General features: G+C 34.4%; 2 protein-coding genes across 2 annotated transcripts in view; one reads left to right on the top strand and one right to left on the bottom strand.

The window, feature by feature from the left end:
- Positions 1–1,510, bottom strand: part of LOC110456757 (probable helicase with zinc finger domain) — a 45,536-nt gene extending 44,026 nt beyond the window's left edge. The window contains exon 1 of the mRNA XM_021507701.1: positions 1,425–1,510. The gene's annotated coding sequence lies outside the window, so the exon portion shown is untranslated. The remainder of the gene's footprint in view (positions 1–1,424) is intronic.
- Positions 1,496–21,409, top strand: part of LOC110456758 (E3 ubiquitin-protein ligase RBBP6-like) — a 40,101-nt gene continuing 20,187 nt past the window's right edge. The window contains exons 1-6 of the mRNA XM_021507704.1: positions 1,496–1,620; positions 4,594–4,850; positions 5,273–5,372; positions 6,254–6,284; positions 20,044–20,094; positions 20,529–20,617. Coding sequence (XP_021363379.1) covers positions 4,685–4,850; positions 5,273–5,372; positions 6,254–6,284; positions 20,044–20,094; positions 20,529–20,617 — 437 coding nt within the window. The 5' untranslated portion in view covers positions 1,496–1,620; positions 4,594–4,684. The remainder of the gene's footprint in view (positions 1,621–4,593; positions 4,851–5,272; positions 5,373–6,253; positions 6,285–20,043; positions 20,095–20,528; positions 20,618–21,409) is intronic.

Here is a 21,409-nt window from a genome sequence, read left to right as displayed (position 1 = left end):
TCAAATGAATATTTTTTTGTCAGCATATTAACATTTTATGATGACCTTTAGAATTTATATGACGAAAAGTATTTCTTTAGTGTGAATTTATTCCTATAGTCCAAAACAGAGAACATAGTCGTCGCACGCGCCATTTTTTTTAAATGTAATCAAAACATTGACATTTGAGTTTGAATTACGTTTTCTTGCGCTATTTGAACTTAAAAACTAATTATCTGTAGTCAAAAAATGGTGCATGGCTATCTATTCTAAGACTACATCATTGTTATAACTGATTTGTTGACACATTTATTTATTTATAAGCATTTTAGCAAAAAGTTATCCGATTTGGGTATATACTGATCCAATTTGGGTACTGCCACCTTAGTGCTATGCAGCATCCTTCAAAAATCTGTCATATTGCATTTGGTTAAGGAGATCTGGTTACTGGCATCTGTGTATCCTGTAGTTATACTGTATCTAAATCTGACATTAGATGTAGTTCAGGTGTTATAATACAGAAGACCACTAGCTATAATACAGAGACTTTACTTCTGACCTCTTGTAGTGACCTTGATATACGATATACATGTATCAGTCATAAAATACAGCTGTATGAATTCATCACTATTTAACAACTTTTGAATTATAAGGCTCCCTGTAAGGTCAAACCTTAGCTGACACTTTATGCTCCCATGAAATATCTACACTGTGCTAAAATTTACATAACTGTTGATATGAAGATTTAGCAATAGATACAGTTTCTAATATTACTGGTTGGTAACAAAACTTATCATATCCTGCTGCATGGAGAAAAAATATATAATAATGCAGTTTTTAAAATTTTAAGTAACATGACCTATATTTAAAATGGAGGATCAATGTTTACAATGTTAAACTAATGGGTTCAAAATAATGGTGGTTTTCAGTCTAATATTACATTATTATATGAACTCAATATAATTTATCATTTTGAATACTGCAACACATATAACTGCACCGAACTTACTGCACTGTAACAGTACTGCCATACTGCACCAAGTCCTTGAGCAGAAGACCGAAATTCAAACTATGAGAAAACAACCCTTTAGCAAAAACTGAAAGAGTCTGACACGACTATATGACAGATAAATGGATGCAGTATTGTCCAACAATGACAAGTCCCATGGGACATTCAAATGTATAAATCCATGACGAAGCAGAAAGTATGTCTTTGTTTGTTACTCCTTGTAAATATTACCATCAGCTGTGTTCTATTTCTGAACCAAAACACCAACAAGTTATAGACACAAAACAACTGCGACTTCATACATTCAAACGTTTCATGAGACAACTTCATATATATTCTAACCAATTAAGTACTGCTCGTTCCAATGAATATTCCTTGAATTGTCAGCATCAACAAATCTATTTAGTAAACAAACATACGGAAAAAACAATCTTACCTGTTTTGACTTCCTGCGCCATGTCATTATGATATCATCTAAATATCGGAAAATCCCGTCCGACGTGGGAGTCACGTGGATTCTCCAACCACGCACGACGCCATATTGGACGATTCATGGAACTGGCACTGGAAGGAAGAAAAAATGTTTCTTTATAACGTCAGCATATGTGTTTAATATAACGATATACATACAGGTATACAATTTGTTTGTAAGAATATTTTATTGCATTATGATGGAAACAGCGACTCTCTTATTAGTATAAACATATGTTTACCAAATGACCTTTTCTTCTCATGAGGCCGAAGAAAGGATCGGCCATATGCCGACTAACATGGCATGTAGGGTTGTTGTCACGTTGTTCATGATTGATTTAAATTTGCTACTTGACATAGATAGTGTCTTCGATAACCTATCTCATAATAAATACAATTACCATACAAATTTATTTACGGGATTGTTTTGTCAGGTTCATTACTCCCCCCCCCCCCCCCCCCCCCCCCACACACACACATTTCGACTGCTCAGTACTTTACCAGAGACCTCTTCCCTTCTATGATTTTGTTAAATTGTTGGAATTTATATTCTTGATATCTTTTGTATGCATATTATATTTCAAGTTTTCATTTTTGTTCAAATTCAAACTAGCCACAACATATCCAAATTTCATATTGATATTTCAGTCAGTGATTGATATGTCATGTCAGTAATATAGAGGTTCCCAAACGATGGTTATCATGTAAGGTGGCAGTACCCAAATCGGATCACTTTTTGCAAAAATATTTATAAATAAATAAATGTGTCAACAAATCAGTTATAACAATGATGTTGTCTTAGAATAGATAGCCATGCACCATTTTTTGACAACAGATAATTAGTTTTTAGCGCAAGAAAACGTAATTCAAACTCAAATGTCAATGTTTTGATTACTTTTTAAAAAAAATGAGGCGTGTGACGACTATATATATGCACTATGTTTTGGAATATAGGAATAAATTTACACTATAGAAATACTTTTTGTCACATAAATTCTAAAGGTCATCATAAAATGTTAATATGTTGACATATAAATACTCATTTGAAGTGTACAATACTGCAAATTCAAGCCGTGATCCGATTTGGGTCCCGACATTCGCAAAAACAGGAGACGCTGATTGGTGACTTCAGAGCATTCTATAAATATCTCAAGTGAGCCCCGGGTGCTAATTTAATTTGTGAGAACACCCATCGATATTCTATTTTTGATACAACCATAAATGGATATAATTCCTCTTCAGATTTTTCAGTGATTTAATAAAATGATGGTTTGGTGATCCGATTTTGGTACTGTCACCTTATATCTAACTCAAGTTAGTTAATCTTCAAATTGTATAAAGACGCATGGTATACCAAGTGTCTTTTTACAATTGGAAAATATCTTGTGATATAAACGTGATGACCAATCACATGTTTCCGATGGGGATGAAACAATTGCCATGTAGCATGACGTCGAAATAGCCCAAGTTTCCTCTGACCCCAACACCAGACTTGAACATTTGACTTATTACGTTAGTGCAGGCAAATTCGCCATGCATCCAAATTCGTCACCCTGTGACGAAAATGCCATATGACGTCATAATACATAAGATGTGACGTAAATAATATCACCATAGTTTTCAACACATTTAAAGTCTTAAAATATTTTGACAAGAGGAGGTATAAGAAGGGAAAAGTTATTTTATTAATCAAAACAGTTCTGAAATATCTTGTAACACAAGTGTACTTTGTTATATACCATGTATACAGGCGACCAAATGCTTATGGAAATGATGCTCGGAAAGATTTGATAATTCATTTTTTCAATTTAATGCAATATGTAGATTTATTAAGAAAACAATCGACCAGTATATTTTAAAACTATCGTTTGCGTCTAACATTAAGCCATCTTACAACACTTGCTAGATTTATATTTGAAAAGAATTTACAAGTACGTGTACTGCTGTACAATCGCATGATGATTACATCAAAATGAACTCCTAGCAGGTTATTCAATGAGCCTTGAGTGAGGAAATCTGAAGTGGTTGTGGAAGAAAATACCGAAACGAATGTATGGCAACATATAAACAAATTTCATATTGAAACAAAAAACTGTTTCCCGTGTGTTAAAAGCACCATGGTGTTGCATTCAGTATTTCACACATTCATTGCAGTTATAGAAAGGACCTGATTGAATCAGGCTGATTCACTATCAGCTCACTCAACAGGTACCTGTGTTATTTGAGCATTAAACAGCATTCTGTTTCATGTTATAAGCTGTGTTATAAGCTGTGTTATCCAGTGAATTCGCCCGTGTAATATTTTTACATGTCAATAGTGTAATATACCCTGGAGCTTTTTTTATTGGCTGTGCCAGTCAGAAATTGATTGTGATGTCATAACATGGACAATGACGTGACGTCATAAATTGTGAATGGTGCAACAAAATGGCTGTTTCCGTTTGATTAAGCCCTCTATATTTTGGCTTTAAAAACTGCCAAAATGCAAGTTTTCTGAGTTATATGTGATAAAAAGTATCTTAAATTTGTTTTCATTTCATATTCATGAGCTTTTAAGAAACTCATCTCGAATTTTTGCTAGCCTAAATAAAAACTTCTAAGACTTGTTTCATAAAATCTCATATGAAATGAAAACTCGTTTTTAGATCCTATATATAAACATTACAGACATGTCAAAAATGTTGACAAGATTTGAACATGTTTTGGGTTTAATGTCTTCACAACTAACTGCTCAGGTCATGTGAAGGGAAATGATAAAAGAAGATATTTATTCCAAGTGTTGCAATGGGGGAAACAGATCAGTGTTGGACTCTGTAAGGGACCCACCCACACAAGTCGCCTCTTACATACATGTAGTGAGATTTTCTTCAGGTAGTTGCATCACCATTTTCCAAAACTTCACTGTGTATTCATTGCAAAAATTGGGACAAGTTATAATTACTTGATTTGTTGATAAAGATGCCCCATCCTAAGAATGAATTGTATTGTGATGATCTATGCCCTTTCCATACCATTAAAATAATTATCAATACCCTTTACTGCCAAGAGAAAGTTCTTCTCTACCGGTGCCACTAGCTCCAGCAACACCAATTAGTCATTTAAAATTTATGTTGAATTATTTGTTCTCGTTACAGATGTTACCATGATTAATATCCAGCTACATCAGAGGCTGTAAGTTGAAGATACTCCTTTGGTTCTGGATCACAAAAGAGCTTCCCTACAACCATGGCTTGCATACACTTCAAGTTCAAGAACAGTCTTGACTATGACTCTGTTACCTTCGATGGACTCCATATTTCTCTTGGGGACCTGAAGAAGGCTATCATGCAGAGGAAAAGACTTAAGGACACCGATGTTGATCTTCACATTGTCAATGCCATTACGAAGAAAGGTTTGGGCTTGAATCAATTTTGTGATAATTAAGACCTACATTTTCATTAGTATTGTAATTCATATTTTTGAGACATGGACTGATGTTTTTCCTGTTGACTCGTCAATTTTTCGAAAAACCTCTATGATTTAGTAATTGAACGCATCAAAATTTTGAAAAAGATGTGCAGAACTCGCCTGAAAAAAAATCTACAAATATCACTGATAATTTAGTAAACTGCCAGTTTAATTTGAAATCAAGAAGATCATAATTCGGGATTCCTTTTTTCATGTTTTCATATTAAAAATATGCTTTGTGTTGCCTGTAGACTGTAGAGCTCTTTCAAGTTTTTAATAAAATATTAAAGTAAGTTTGAACCAAACTTTATTTTATTTTTTTCCCCTGCAAACCAAATTTTTGAATATATTTTTATTTGTGTCCAGCATACCAGGAGACAGAAGAGATGATTCCGAAGAATACCTCGGTGATCGTCTCCAGAATCCCTTTGGCCAATGCTGTAAAGCCCAGTGGCCCGAAGACATTGTAAGTGGAACCCTCAGAATTGATCATCTGTGATGTTAAATATCGATTAGTCCAGACATGTGATCAACCATCTTATGTAGTATACAATACTAAACTTCGAAAAAGACCATATATATATTTTACTTCAGACCTGAGCATTTCCAATTTTATTCATTATGTAAACCGACTGGTTCACTTATTGTCTTTGTTTGCTGTGGCTCCATGCAGATAAAGTGTATGTAGACACTACTACAAAGATCTAAAACCCAGAACATGTAGACTGATCAATAATCAGTGGGGGGATTATTTTTTTTAAACATAATTGGTGACTGACAGACCATATACTGCCCTATGACCCTAATTCATATAGAGTGGTCAGAGTTTGTTAATACTGATATTGGGATTGATCTTCCTATCTTTGTTTTATATATTGGCTCAGACCAGTTATTGGTGCTTATGACCTCTCCTGTGTTGATCAGCTGTTCAACATGACAATAAAGAAAGAATTGGCTCACTTCACCTATTAGGTTTATTTATGGTACTTGCAGAACTATGATCAGACATGCAAAATTGAAGTTTAAATGATTGAACAAAATATTCTAATTTAGTTTTGTATTTTGGATACTCCCAAGTCCAAATGTTTTCAAGTGGGATTTACATTCTGGTGACCATTTCTTTGTCAATCAGTGAGGATCACTCCGGTTGCTCTGTGTTGAGAATCAAGCGATGGCTTGATAAATAAAAGTCCCCTGAATGTGATAACTAGAAACAGAAGTATTAATCTTATGTTAACAGAATGAAATGTTCTCCTTCTATTAGGTTCACTTATATCAATATATGTTTGTCATCTAAATGTTAATTATAATGTCTTGCCTTTCACTTGCTTTTTTTTTCTTTTTCAGAAATGCTTACCCCAAGGATGAACCAAGATCAGTACGTTCAATGATATTGTGTTTGGTATAGTATGAAATTGTTTATAAATTTAAAGTTGATGTTTATCAACAACAATTTTCCCGGCCCCGACCTGTCCCTAATACGGGGCATGTCATTTTGTGTTCACTTGAAATAAAATCATCACTTTGTCATGCCTCAAAATAACATGCATTTAGATATTCACCAGTAACATGCATCTTTGAGAGGTCCTGGTCCACTGAAGCCATACTTGTACTTAGTATATGTACCATATTGATTTATGAAGTGTTGAAAAGCAACCATGATGTGGTTCAGATTTCAGTTTAAGTAATGATTATGTTGTTTGATTTTTATCTGAATCTGAGCTGATGTATCTTAATGTTGTTATTTTTCCGATTTTTTTTTTATCAAAGGAGAAGTTGGTTGTGATACATTGTCAGTATTTATTTTATGTAACTTTTCAACGTTTGTAATTTTTTGTGTATTGTTGGATAATGGTGATTGTTTGTGTAAGATTATTGTTGACATTGTGCTGCTTTTGATTGTTGGTCTGTCTGTGGTAAATGAATTGTTGAATATTTATGTCTGTTTAATATCAAGAGAAGAATTCAAGATTGACTATAATGTCATCGTCTGGAGCCGAATTGAAGATCACGTTGCGGGTAGAATCCTGTACACTGCCGAAAGAAGAATTCCAAATGCCATTAACTGAAGAAGTTTCAAAAAAGACATGTTGCTCTAAATACGCGTATCGTGCGTGTTCGCGAAGAAGATAAGTGCGCGAAATACGTGCTTCTCCGTGCTATGGAAACCAGGACTTGATTGACACTAAATATGTATGAATGCATTATGCTTTGAATGTAAAACTGCAAAGGTGTGATGAAACTAATATTGATTGTTTTTATGCTGTCTTGTGACAAATGCAAATCTATGAATTGTCTTACTTTGATAAAATTTGGTGAAATGGATGACTTCCTTTGCTATGGTTTTCATTGTCATTTAACCTTAACAATTACAATTAGACCTTGTTAAAATGTCAATTTTTTGTTTTGTAAAATTTTTGGCATATTTATGAAAAGGTTTGTGATAAAGAAGACAAAGTATTTGTAAATACACTGAGAGAAATAATGATGGTGGCATGCCATTGTGTTGATTTCAATAATATGGCAGATTTCTGAATGTTTGTATGGGGCAAATAAGTTCATTCATTGATGAATTGTCAAAATTTCAGTATTATAAACTTTAGTTCTGCATATTAACTGTGAATTGAGGTTGTACAGGAAGGTAGAATATTTAAAAGTTATGAGACATTTTATAGACAATGATCGTTAAAAGGGAGAACAAAAGTAAGAGTGGATATGTAAATTTGAGAAAACTGAAATGGTTTATATATTACAATGTATCTCATATAACAGTTCAGTATTGAATATTGATAAATGTGTTTTCATGGTGCTCATAATTTTTTTGGATGTGCCTGTTTTCATTATGGTAGCTTTATTTTGTGATTTTACTTAAATGTTTTTTACAGTGATATAAGCAATATATATTTACATAACTTTTTTAATCGAACTTACATGCGTTTTATATATACAAATATATCATATACAAATGATTTTTTTATTACTTAGTTAACAAATATTCCTTTAAGTTTTTGCACACTATTAGTACTTTAGTGTATCTTGTTGAGTAAAGTTGTTTTTGTTTTGGTGAGTCATTGATCAAAAGTATAGAAATAGACTTTAAAAAGTATGCATTTTATACAGTTGAGTCTTTGTTGAAGTTTGAATATTTAAATACACACAATTTATTTGTAGTTGATAATGCTATGAACAAGTAACAATACATTGCAATACTAAGATTTTTGTCATTTTTGTTACATAATACATGAAACCAATCGTTCAGTAGGATCAAATCCACATATAAATACAGATTATGATGTCCTACTTTTTAGTGATCGCTCAGGCCATTTATTTAAGTACTATCAGGATGGTTGGCATGAAAATGTGTGCATTACATTTTGGAGTATCGGACACATTTTTCCCTCGAGTAATATTTTTTTTAAAGACATGTTTTCATAATATTATTTAACCTATTTATATATTGAATGAAGAACTTATCTGATTTATTTTGTATGATAATGATTTAAGACAGAATATACTAACATGTTATCTCCCTTGTATAGAACTAATACATTTGAAGGTGAAATGTTTATCCTTGGTAGTGTTGGTGATATATACCACTGATTCAATGAAGTGAATCTGTTTCAACTTTATAAATAAAAAATGAGTTTTTTAAGATATCATTTACTAAATTAATAAAAGCTCTCGGCTTGACATTCCTCCAGCTGATAATTTATAATAAGAACTGTTATGCTTGTTGGATAAAGTGCTATTTTAAACTGATAGTAGCTATTGTACCCTAATTAAATACCATGAAGATAATTATCAAAAGGGAATGGTTGAGGATTTTTGTTTTATTTAACCCAAGTACAAGACCGATTTAGCACTAAACTGATAGCTTACTGCGTAAAATAACTGCCATTTATTTGCTAATAATTCATGAGATTAAGACATTTGCAAAAGCAAAGGATTTATTCTTATTTGAAGTTGAGTTGTGTACTTGGTCAAGTACTAAGTGACATTAAAGTTTTTGAAGATGATTTGTTATTGTGAGAAAATAAAGCTTTTTTTTCTTGGATTGAATTTTTTTTCTGAAGGATAAAAACCAGATTCACAGTAAAATTATTAGTTTACCGGTTTTTATGTACATCACTTTTTGAAAGATTTGAGGTAAGTTTACATGTTATCTATGATTGCATAATATGATTATTTTCATTTAGCTGATGTAATGTCATTTAGGATGAATTCCTGACGGTAAGTTTTCTAAATACAAATGATGAGTATTTGTGTGCTGGTTTATAAACAGGTTTGTATATTGAGACTAGGTGAATAGCTCCCTGTCCAACAAGGTTGAGCATTTCCTATTTCTCAAAGTATTGCTTTTTGACATCTTAATGGGACACTCTGATTGAGTACCTTAACATTTCAAATACATGCTTGGGATGTGGGAAATGTCAATGTATTTGGACAGATTTATGTATGGCTTCAAACGATTGGTTAACAGGACCATCTAGCTAATATTCCCCCTCAGTTTTGGTAAGTGTTTACAGGTTTGTATACAGACTGAATTGTTTGTACATTCATGTGTTGAAATCCTGTTACTATGACATGAGCTGTGTTGACATAGCATTGCAATAAATGTCTGTACAAATCTCTGGTGTGTTGGTTTGTGTTTTATTTCTATTTCAGATTTATAAACTATGACGTTACCAATGTATAATTCTTTCGCAGTTTCAATAAAGTATGACTATCAGAAAAATAATTGACATATAGTACTATGATAGTAGGTATCGATTTCATTAACTCTTTGTAAAAAATGATGACAATTTCCATCATCTGTGTGATGGTAGATAGCTATTAGGTGTCAATCTTGTCTGGATAAAGGTTTCCCCACAAACTCCTGAAGAAAAACTTGGAATTTCATGAAACCCTCTACAAATACTTATAGTGTCAATACCTATGAAGTTCAATTTTCCCTTGGCTCCGATGTTCAATATCTGCTTTTTAGCCAAAGTGGTTTCTTTGTTATCATCTTGAGGCATGCTTTGATTTTCATCAAAGATCCTTTAAATACCTAGATGATAATAATTATGATTAAAATTATGATAAAAATTAAGTCTGAAATGCATAGTGGCCCTCAGTGGTCATCTTGATGCATCATGGCCCTCAGTGGCCATCTTGGACTTGAGCCACAAAAAGAGTTTCTGTGAAATAACTCTCCCAGGACTGTTCCTACAAATAGTTTTAATATAAATTCCAAACTTAAGTATGGTGTTAAATTTGATCTGAAATTTAACATGGGTGCCAGAGACCATCTGGGATTTTGTAAGTATGTTTATCAAAGATATCTGTACAAGATATTTTTTGATTTTGATATTAGTTGTCGGTTAATGCTCATGCAAATTTGTAAAATTAAAATGCCATTGTGATCTGATTTGCTCAAGGTTTCCTGATATCTTGTGAAAGAATTACCAGTATTGGGTTTTGGTGAAATGTCTTACTCAAGTTTGATGCTCAGCCAGATTAATGCATATTTAATGAGGCTGCTGACATTCAATTGGCCGATGAATTCTGGATGATATTGTTTTAAAAGAATTGCAATATTTTTATGAAACTTGTCTGGAATTATTTCAACCCGAATCCCTCGCTCAAGTTCGATGTTTAACAAATTCATACATACGGCTGATAGTTTCTTGATATCTATTCAAGGAGCTAGATATCAAAGATAATTGCCGAGGTAAGTACATGTACTTAAGTCCCTATTCAAGCTATTTAATGATCTACGATCTGATCAATAATACACCAGCAAATGTATAGCAACTTGTGTGTAAATTGCAATTGGCAACAATTTCACCTTAGCTGGCGAAGGCAGCACAGCCATTAAAGTGAAGTTCTTGTTAACTCGTTCACCAAAGAAATTTCTTTATGAACTATTCCAACCTTTGAACTGGAAGGGTTCAAATATGTCTTTAGGGGTGAATGAGTTAATAAAAAAACAGTTTAGAAAAGTTGAAATAAGATTCCAAACATTGAAATTGCTACTTTTAAAGCATTCTGTGCTTTGGTGTTATCTGAAAATATATCGCTGTTAGCAGGGTGTCATACTTTCGCATTTATGAATCATTCATTTCAACCATACTGCTCACAGTAGTCAAATACTTAAAATAGCTAATTAGAGAATATGCAGGTAGGCAGTAATGGACCTTGATTTTAACTTTCTCTAGTCCTTTGTGAAGGATATGTATTAGTAAGTATATACATTTGTACTCTACATACCGATCGGCTCTCTTTGAGATGGGCTAACAGATTTAGCTCGTTGGTGAACAGTTGGAGTTGGCCTCTCCTTTCTCTACCGTTTACACTGCAGGCCTGCATTATTTTCATTCAAATGAAAGAAAATATTGGCTACTGGTGAAAAGTTTTGAGATGTCAATTTGAATGCTTATTTATTTTTGAAAGTGAAAGATACAAAGTTGGGGGAGGGGGGCTCGCTATAGGTTTGCAGTCTGTCCGTTATTCCATCTAAGAAGTTTGTCCGAGGCATATCTTCTATACTATTTCACCTGGAGTAACCAGATTTCGGTGTTAAAAGACATCTTGGGATGACGGGTGCAAGAATTAGGTCACTGTGACTTATGACTTGACTTTTGACTTTGACTTTTGAAAATGTTTGTCCAGGTCATAAATTCTATACTATTTCACCTGGAGTAACCAGATTTGGTGTTGAAAAACATTGTGGAATGATGGAGTGCAGAGTACAATAATTAGGTCACTGTGACCTATGATTGAACTTTGACCTTTATTTTTGAAAATGTTTGTCCGAGGCATATCTTTTATACCATTTCACCTGAAGTAACCAGATTTGGTGTACAAGGACATCTTATCTTCACCTTTCTTTTGATTTCTCCAAATCCAGCGTGAAGTTCAGTAGTCGCCCTACTGCAATATGTTTGTTTTCTGCAAGTGTCAAACTCATGGATAATTTTTTACATGTACATCATTTAGTATACCTACTGGTATACGAATATAACATGATAAAAATTGCTGTCATCTGCACTCAAACTACTGAAAATAGTATCAACATCTGTGCTGTTTATATTGTGCAATGAATGTTCAAATTTCCAACAAGTTCTGAAGATCAAATTATGTTGATATACTGGTAACTATTGTCCCTAGAAGTTGCGTTGTATTTATGGTCAGGACCTTTTCCTCAATGTTAGGGTCACAGTACAAGGTCATTTGTCAAATTTGACTGATGTTTCTGTTTTCCCATACTGCTCTTCGAAAGGAAACTGGTTATGTCCATTCCTACAGAATGTTGAGGTCAATATTTAGCATCTTTCATCAGAGGTGATTGGCTCATAGACTTGTAGTATATATAAAGAAACATGCCAAAACATCTTATGAGCAGGATTTTTTGGGGGGAATTTGTAAATACAAATTGACCAAAAATTAACGGTATACGTGTTCCAGATAATTTTCTGAGTCTGTTTACAATTGGGCTCAACAAAGGTTACAGATTGGTATAGAGTGAGACTCTTCATTGATAATAATAATAATAATAGTAATATACAATATTTGATATGGCGCCCTGCCTAGCTAACATAAGCCACTTTAAAGCGCTTAACAGTTCATAGTTATATAATTAACACAATTAGCATATACATTAATCAATACAATTTTGAGGAATTAGCAGGAGCTGCCTTATCCGGCGCTAACTACTAGTCCTATGCCACCTGGCTAATATCTCCCTATGTGTGTATGCCTGCGTGTGTGCTGTAGATGTGATGTGTTGTGTTTGTAGTGGGACTGTGCTACCAACAGTATCATTTATATTGCTTTAGCACAGATACCGCAACATCCACCCCAGGCCAATTTATACTCCACTTGGGTTGTTGGAGTTGTGTGGGCAGGGGAAAAACACTCTGAATATCCATGCGTTCAACGACTTCAGGAATCGAACTCCGGCCACCTGCTTGGGAGGCCAGAATTTTAACAACTCAACCAATCTGCCCATATTAATAGTTCTTGTCTATTGATATTGAAATTATGTAAGCAAACATTGTAAAATTTATCCTACTTAGGAATTGCCACCACTTAAAATTGCTGACAAATATTTAATTACTTGCTCCAATTAGTTACAAAGGGGGTGACAAAAAATGTTGGCCTGGGGAGGACTTTCACAAAAACAAATTTCTTGGTTCTTAAATGATTGTTTTACCCACATTTAGGTTCAGAGGGGTTACTCATTATTGCTATAGTAAAAACATAACACACTTGATATCTTACATACCCCTAACAGCTTTAGTTTCTATGTAAATCATAGTATGGTAATATTAAGCTCTACACCAGATGACATTTCGTTGGTCATCAGTTAAAGGTTAAGGGTAAAAGGTTGCACTTGACCACAGTGGGAGAATGGTGGTGTGGTTAGGGGAGGGGTGGGTATGCATGTGTCAACTTTTCGTATGAAACGCTACTAGTTCTAAACTGATTTTGACAAATTTTTGTCTTGAGCATAGATGGATAAACAGAGCATGTATAAACCGAGCATGTGACCACAGGTACAAGCCTCATCTGTCAATACAACTATAATATAGGTGTATTGACAGACGAGGCTAGTACCTGTGATGTGACCTTCCTGGGGTCAGAGGCCCAATAGGAGTTATAGAATATGGAGATAAGTCCTTCCTCTTAACAGAAACAGCGATTTTAACCAAAGTTTGGTCTAGAGCTTAGAGGACTATAAGAGCAGGACACAATAAGGAAAATAGAGGTAATGTTTAACTCAATCACCCCTGAAGACACATTTGAACTCTTCTTATTCAAAGGTTGGAATAGTTCATAATGAAATTTCAGGGGTGAATGAGTTAAAATTCTTCTCCATCCATAAGCATTCAGGGATATTATATCTACCAGATTTTGATCTTGAGTATGATGTAATTTTGTGTCTATGGTCACTTAGACCTTGACCTCAAGGTCAAAGGTCAAAGATACCTAGATAGAATAAAAGGTGACTCTGCATAACCCAATGAAGGTGTGCTGCACACAGTGAAGAGGTTGATGTAACCTCTACCTCAAATTAACCAATATTTAAAAACAAAAAAGTGAAATCTTTGCTTTAAATTTTAAACAGTATGAATGTGAAATTTAATTGCATCACCCACAGAAGCTGTGCTATATTCAAATCGGTGCAAAGTTCCAGTAAAATTGCTTTGACTTTTAAATGTGAGATAACTGGAAACTTCAGTATCTGCATCACCTACAGAATGTGTACAGTGTATGTTATTAGGATAGGGTAACCTTCACTTATAGGTTACTGGTAAAATAAAGCAATTTTGTTTTAAAATAAATTTTCTGAACTAAAAACGTTGAAGGTATCTTTATGAGGCTTTGACAATATGGGTATCATCCAAAACAGGATGTGCAGTTTACTGTATCTAGGTCAATGTGTTCTTCACCTCTAAGTCAAGGTTAAATATAGCTTAGGCTATTATACATATTAGGCATTTTGTTAAAAAAGAAAAAAATCTGAAGTTTTAAATAACATTTTTTAAGTTGTGCATCATTAATCAGTTCACACTAAGGAGGTCAGTTTCTCCCACCCTTAACAGGTGTGTCTCCTGTTTTAGCCAGGAAAGATCAGCTTGTCACCCCCTAGGGGGATATACCCTGGTGCCAATTAGCAAATGTCCAATTGTGACATCATTAAAATGCGCCGCCAGTAATTGTGACGTCATCAAAAGGGAGTGACGATAGTCATACCCCACATGTGTTTTTGTTTACACTTCTGTTGGTGGAGTTGTGACTGAAATAATAGGATGGGAGAAAATTAATCATCCCCTACCTTAAGGGTGTAACAAAGAAATCTCCAACCCTCGGGGTAATATTTTTGGTTGTCTAAACCTTAAAGTTAGACAACCAAAAAACATCACCCCTCGGGTTGGAGATTTCTCTGTCACACCCTCAGAGAAAGGGAAGATTTTATTAGTCACAGCTAGAGATCAAATATTTATCAATTGTAATGATACTCAGGATCATGATGTCTGAACTGTATCATATTATACCTACACACCAAAGTTCAGGGAGTCTGCTGAAAATGGTAGATGTCTGTCTGTACAGTAGGTAATATTTGTCAGTACTGCTCTTTTGAATTTGTTTCAATCTTTTTTGTCAGAACTATTGCCCATCTCTATATCAAGTTCAAATTTAACTGATTGCTTTTGACTTCACCTATATGCTTAAGCTTCTGTTTCAAAAAATCAGTGGAAAGGCGTCGAGATGGTTGGTTCGATTCAAGTTCATGAAACTTTAAGGATGAAAAAGTAGTTAGCAGTGCATCATGGTACCTCAGGTCCTGTCTGTCAAGGTCGAGGTCACAGCATAGGTCATTGTAGAGATGATGTTGTGCATAATCACTGTATGACAGCACATCGTTGATGAACTTTGCTTATGTATACATTATGACAAGATCATATAACAGTAAAGGACGTGTATTGTGCTGTATTGTCTCCCCTTGATTGAGTGTATCAGTATTTTTCAACTTCGTTGGAATACAAGCTCCCTGAGTGTTAATGGTATATTGCTTATCAGATTTCATATACATTTTCTTTTATTGTGTATAAAAATCTTGTCTGGGTCATAACTTCTAAACCATGAAATATATATTGATCAAGCTTAAGTATATCTGCATCACTCAAAGAAAGTGTACAGTTCACCGTGGTTATGTCACCTTGACCTTCACCTGTAGGTCAAAGGTCATACAGGTGCAATAGTGAATTCTTGTCAATACTTAAATTTATAAACTGTTATATTTAGATGAAGGACAAGGTGTAAGCTACTTTCATCCACAGGTGTGTTGTACAATATACCAAGGTAGCCATTGGCCTTCACCTCTAGGTCAAAGATCAAAAACATGCATATGTTGGTGCAATTTTTTCAGTGAAATCTTGCATTGTCCAGGCTGCAATTTTTTATCTTGATCACAGAAGGTGTGCAGTGCACTAGGATCCCATCACAAACATAAGTCAGTGGTCAAACAAGTGCAATGACTTCTTGTCGTGGCTGTGATTTTATTCTTTAAGCGTTATCTGCATGCAACACAGAACAAGTAGTTCATCACAATTCCACCACCCACTATCGGCTAATAAGAGGGAAAATGTTTTTGTTAACAAAAACAAATCTCTAGTTTCCATAACTGCTGCAGTTCTGTGGACTTAACTTCACAGCCTAAACTTATTGTATCAGTCCTTTTGAATAAAGAAAGTCTGATACTCTGTTTTTTTGGGGGGGTCAAGGGTAGTGAATTAGTTGATAAAATTGTTTTTATACCCTGTACCCTTTCAACAGACAAAACTTAAGATTTAAACTTTTTACAGTTGCACCTTGATGAACCTGAAAACTTACAAACAGCACCCACATGTAGTATGAATTTTGAGTATCTATTGTACATACATGGAAATTAACATAATTCCAGGTTGAAAAGTATTTTATACGGAAGGTTGCATACTTAAGCAATTTCTGTTCTGGAATTTTTTGTTATAGTTAACTTGTAAAATGCCTGATGAAATTGTTGGTCAAAATTTGATAGAAACGGCTCAATGATCATGAAAACCCTCCAACATACAACCAGACATGGTAGTTTGAAAGGAGGCGTTATTAATAGTAAGCTGTTTACTAAAAAAACATTGTCATAATAAGGTCCCCCCTCAGTACAGAGGCTTCAAGTTAACTCATTCACCACTGAATTTTCATGATGCACTATTCCAACCATTGAACTAGAAGAGTGCAAATGTGTCTACAGATTTGAATGAGTTGAGGGTGAAAGTTAAACCGCAAAAAAAAAAAAAATGGCAAAAGTTCGGTTAAATTTACACAGGCTACTTTAATTCTTACTGAATTAATAGAAACCAGATCTTAAGCAGTTATTAGGCAAGTCAGGTTAATTTAGTTCCAATCATTCCACTAAAAGGGCTGTAATAAGGGGGCAGAATTAAATGTTTCATCCTTAAGAATGTACTTAGATTAGGATTCCGTTTGGGTTATAAGGGCCATGATATATATATTAATGGAAAGAAAGGTCATGCCAAAATCTATCATTTGAATGGGTTAAAAAACCATCTGGACAAAGATGATAGTTATGCAGTCAAACTTGTCAACACTTAAGCTCACTTTACATGAAGTACCTTTATTTGTTATTCCCTGCTTAACGTTCAGCATTTAGGGAAATGTCAACAACTGGTTCACCTGTTGTCAGTATGATGTGACCGGGCGGGATGCTGTGCTGGGTGCCTTTGGCATGGTATTTCAGTGAGATGGCACTATAAAGTCGGCATCAGATCCGCACTATCACAAGGAGGCATGAAAACAACATGCCCTGTCTCCTGCATACACGCACACAAGCACGCATACACTACACACATGGAGGCACGTCCTTAGATGACATTAGCTGTTAATAGGACGTTTAAACAAAATTAAACAAACCACTATCTGTTATCAAATTCTTCTTTCAATGATTTGTAAGAGCTAAGAGGCCTAAAGACACCAAACTCGACCAGTAGCTTGAAGAAATTGTCATGAAATTTACTCAAATGATTGACCTTGACCTACTTTCTAGGCTACAGTACTTGAATAATTTGCCATGTTAACAGTTATCAAATAATTTAGGCTGTAACTAGGACCTTGATCTTCTAATCAATGTCACAAAGTAAAAAGAATAAATCAAAGATACATAGAGTGATGATATTTGATCTGTAGCTTGCAGGAGTGAAGAGCTATTAACCATTATTGGACAAAACCAAACACTACTACATATACCCGTGTTATATCAACTACAACTTTCAAATAAAGAGACAAGAATGACCTGTTAGCGAAACTGACACTTTATTCAAAGCAAAAAGTTGAAGATTTTTATTAACTCGCCATCTGAAGGACCAAAGTGAGCTTATGCTGTATCGTGGCATATCTGTCCATCTGTCATACTCTTTCCTATCTTCCCTCTATCGATCAACAATTACTATAAACAAGCCGTGCTTCTGAATCCCTGATCAGAATTTCACCAAATTTGATGGTTGGGATTCATTATGTACAAATAGAGGGGCTGACATCATGGGCATGTCAAACAAACACTGTTATGCTCTTAAAATGTCTCTACCTTCCCCCCAGTATATACATACGCTGTGAATACAAATTTGATACACTTCTGTTACCAGGATTGACCTCCTGAGTCTGGCCCCAACCCTGGGACTTAAATATCCAGGTGAGCAATACAGGCTCTCTGCACCAGTTATGAAATCCTTAGAATACTGTTATGATGTTGCAATCTAAAAAAATCTCTGCTTGAGAATCTTCCTTTCCTATTTGAAATATGACTTCAGGTGCAAGGCTGCAAGTGTTAAACTATTCCAGTAGCAACAGAAGAGGGTTCAAGTGTATTATTGACTGGATATGGAATTAATCAGGTGTGTGAGATTTGAATCTAACATGGTCCTTACAAACCAGATAAATATCATGTCTGTTCATTAAAACTTCAAAACAACAATGATGGCCTGCTACAATGTACTGATATCATACCTGGGCTTGAGTGATGTATCACAACATACTGTCAACCCATAAGTGATGTCTGAAACCTTTCCCTAATGTAGGGATAAGGAAAAACAATCTCAACCCAAGGATAAGATTATTAAATTTCAAACCCATGTCTTTACCAAAGATTAAACATCCTCCAAAAAATCCCCTGAGGTTGAGCTTGTCTTTATCTTAGGGTGTGAACAGAGAAATTCTGACCTAGATGGTTGAAACACCTGTCCAACGTTGAAAAAATCTGTAAAATGGTTTCAGCTCTAAATGCCAATATTTTACTTGGAGCCCTACAAAATGATTTGATATGGATATAAAGTGAAACCTGGCTTAAGCGACAAAGGGGGACTGCATCATTCCAGCCTCATGGCAGAATGATAAGTTAAAATAAGTTGTTATCAAACACTTTTAAAATCCTATTTTTGAGAAATATCTGAAAATATACAAAACATTCATGTGTTTGAATGATAATTTTGAATTCCTATACATACAGGTTTATTCCTGAATTTCAATATCTTTTGAAAACATATTTGATTAAAGTTTTGTGTGAAGTTGTCATTAAACTATAATAAGGCTTTGAACTGTTTTTGTGTCCTGATATTGTTAAGGTCATGTGTCAAAGTCAGTTTTTTGCCATAAATATTAAAAGTTTAAAAAAAAAAGTGAAGCTTTGCATAAGGACTGATCCCAAACCATGCACGACAGAACTCTCATGTGATGGCCTGATGGAACACCAGCATGAAAGGCATGATGGGAAGACAATCTCACAAGACTGAGTCTGGGCCTCTACTCCTCGAGCAGAACGAGGGGTCATTTAGACAATGACATGAACAGTCGTTAAGCTCTGGATCAACCAAATTTGTCATTCTGTACGTTGATTCCTTTGAGAGAGAGAAAAAATTGTACCACAATACTGTATACAAAATGGAACGATTCAATTATAACTCGTCATTGGTTGGATGTGGTGATCAGATGAAATGCAGTCGGGGATATGTGACAGCTCCAGTAATTCTTGGATGTGTAGAACTTGCACTCAAATAAGATATCATTATATCAAATTCTGGTAACTAAAAGAAATCATTAAAATATTTACCAAGACAAATACTTAATTGCATCAACTAAACAATAAAGATTTATATTTTTTGGCGGTACTGTTAACCACCTTTTTTGGCAAGGGTGTAATTATCACATATTTATTCTCAAGGAGATTCATTTCATCCCAAATTTGAATTGCGCATATTATCAGTATTAAAATAGCATCTTGCCAATAGTGAATTTGAATATTTATGAATAAGATATCGCTATGTGTATTTCGTGAAAAAATGGTACATATGAAAATAAATTGATTTACAGTGGTTTCACAGCATGACGATAATCCATTTTGCCTTCCTATTGACAATGTGATGTTTTGGTTTTACTGACAAGTGGCAGGTTTCCATATTTATACTGTAAACAGTACAAGTTGTAATGATTTGGCCTTTGTGTATTCTAAAGTACACACACTGAATAAGATATCCTCTTTTGCAGTATGATGAGAATTTGGTCGTGATTATTTTAATCTTGCTTTTTTGTTGCTTACACAGAAACCAGCCGCCCCAATGCCAGAAGTTGGAGCCCAAGAGCGTCAAAATCAGGTACGTATGTAATTACACAAGTAATAGCATTAAAGTCTCGACCTAGTTCTGTATGTGTTTAAGTTGTTTAGACATTACAAATTTCCTAGAAAAACATCGTATTTAAAATTGAAAAATAATGAGTTCATGTTAACAGTACCTTTAAGGTAATTAGGGTATTTAAGTTAATGACATTTTACTATATTAGAGGAATAATTTCCATGTGGTTTTCCTATGAAACACTTTTCAAAAGTTGAACACAGTTTGAAGATGACGAAAGTTGAATTGATATGCATAGTTTGAACTCGAACCTGTGTCATATTGTTATATTAATGTTTTTCATCCACCCATATCCATATACTTGAAAAATATTCAAACAAAAAAAATCAAAAAAATCAGAAAATGAAAAAAAAGGGGAAGAAAACCTTACTTTAATTTATAATTCTTACTAACAGTCTGTGGATCTTGTCAACGCTAACATCTCGGAGGAAGATAAGATAAAGGCCATGATGTACCAATCCACTAAAGACTTTGACCCCACAAAGTGAGTATCTGAGAAAAATATACAGCTTCAACCGCCTGATTGTAAAAGTCTCATCAAACTCCAAAAGTTGATGATGTCAGAATGAAATAATTACCTATAAATACTTTTGTATATAGTTGTATTTAAGGAGTTATGCTACCTTATTTTTACATTCATCTATTTCCTTTTCATACGAGTTCAATTCTACGAAGCATTGTAAAAGATAATTTTGACTGTGCATATTTATTGATGATACATCTAAAATACAGAATTCCTAGGTTATGATGTTTGCAGTAATTTTGATATATTGGGAAATCCCTTTACACCTCCATTTTTCGTAATAAAAAACATTTTTAATTAATTTCGTCATCATGGCTGCCATTTCTTGTGAACCAACATATACATTTTTAGGTCACCTGAGACGAAGTCTCAAGTGACCTATTGCGATCGCCTTTTGTCCGTCGTCGTCCGTCGTGCGTCCGTAAACAATTTACATTTTCGACTTCTTCTCCAAAACCCCTGAACCAATTTCAATGAAATATTGTTGGGACCTTCCATGGACAAAGGTCAACAAAAAGAGTTGCCAGTTTAGTCCTAAGCCCCCAGGGGCCTGAGGGGCGGGGCCAAAAAGGGTCAAATTGACTAAAATTTCAAAAATCTTCTTCTCCAAAACCCCTGAACCAATTTCAATGAAATATTGTTGGGACCTTCCATGGACAAAGGTCAACAAAAAGAGTTGCCGGTTTAGTCCTAAGCCCCCAGGGGCCTGAGGGGCGGGGCCAAAAAGGGTCAAATTGACTAAAATTTCAAAAA

This window comes from Mizuhopecten yessoensis, unplaced genomic scaffold (genome assembly GCF_002113885.1).
Source record: "Mizuhopecten yessoensis strain PY_sf001 unplaced genomic scaffold, ASM211388v2 scaffold8841, whole genome shotgun sequence".
NCBI lineage: Eukaryota > Metazoa > Mollusca > Bivalvia > Pectinida > Pectinidae > Mizuhopecten > Mizuhopecten yessoensis.
This window is presented reverse-complemented; position numbering and strand designations above follow the sequence as displayed.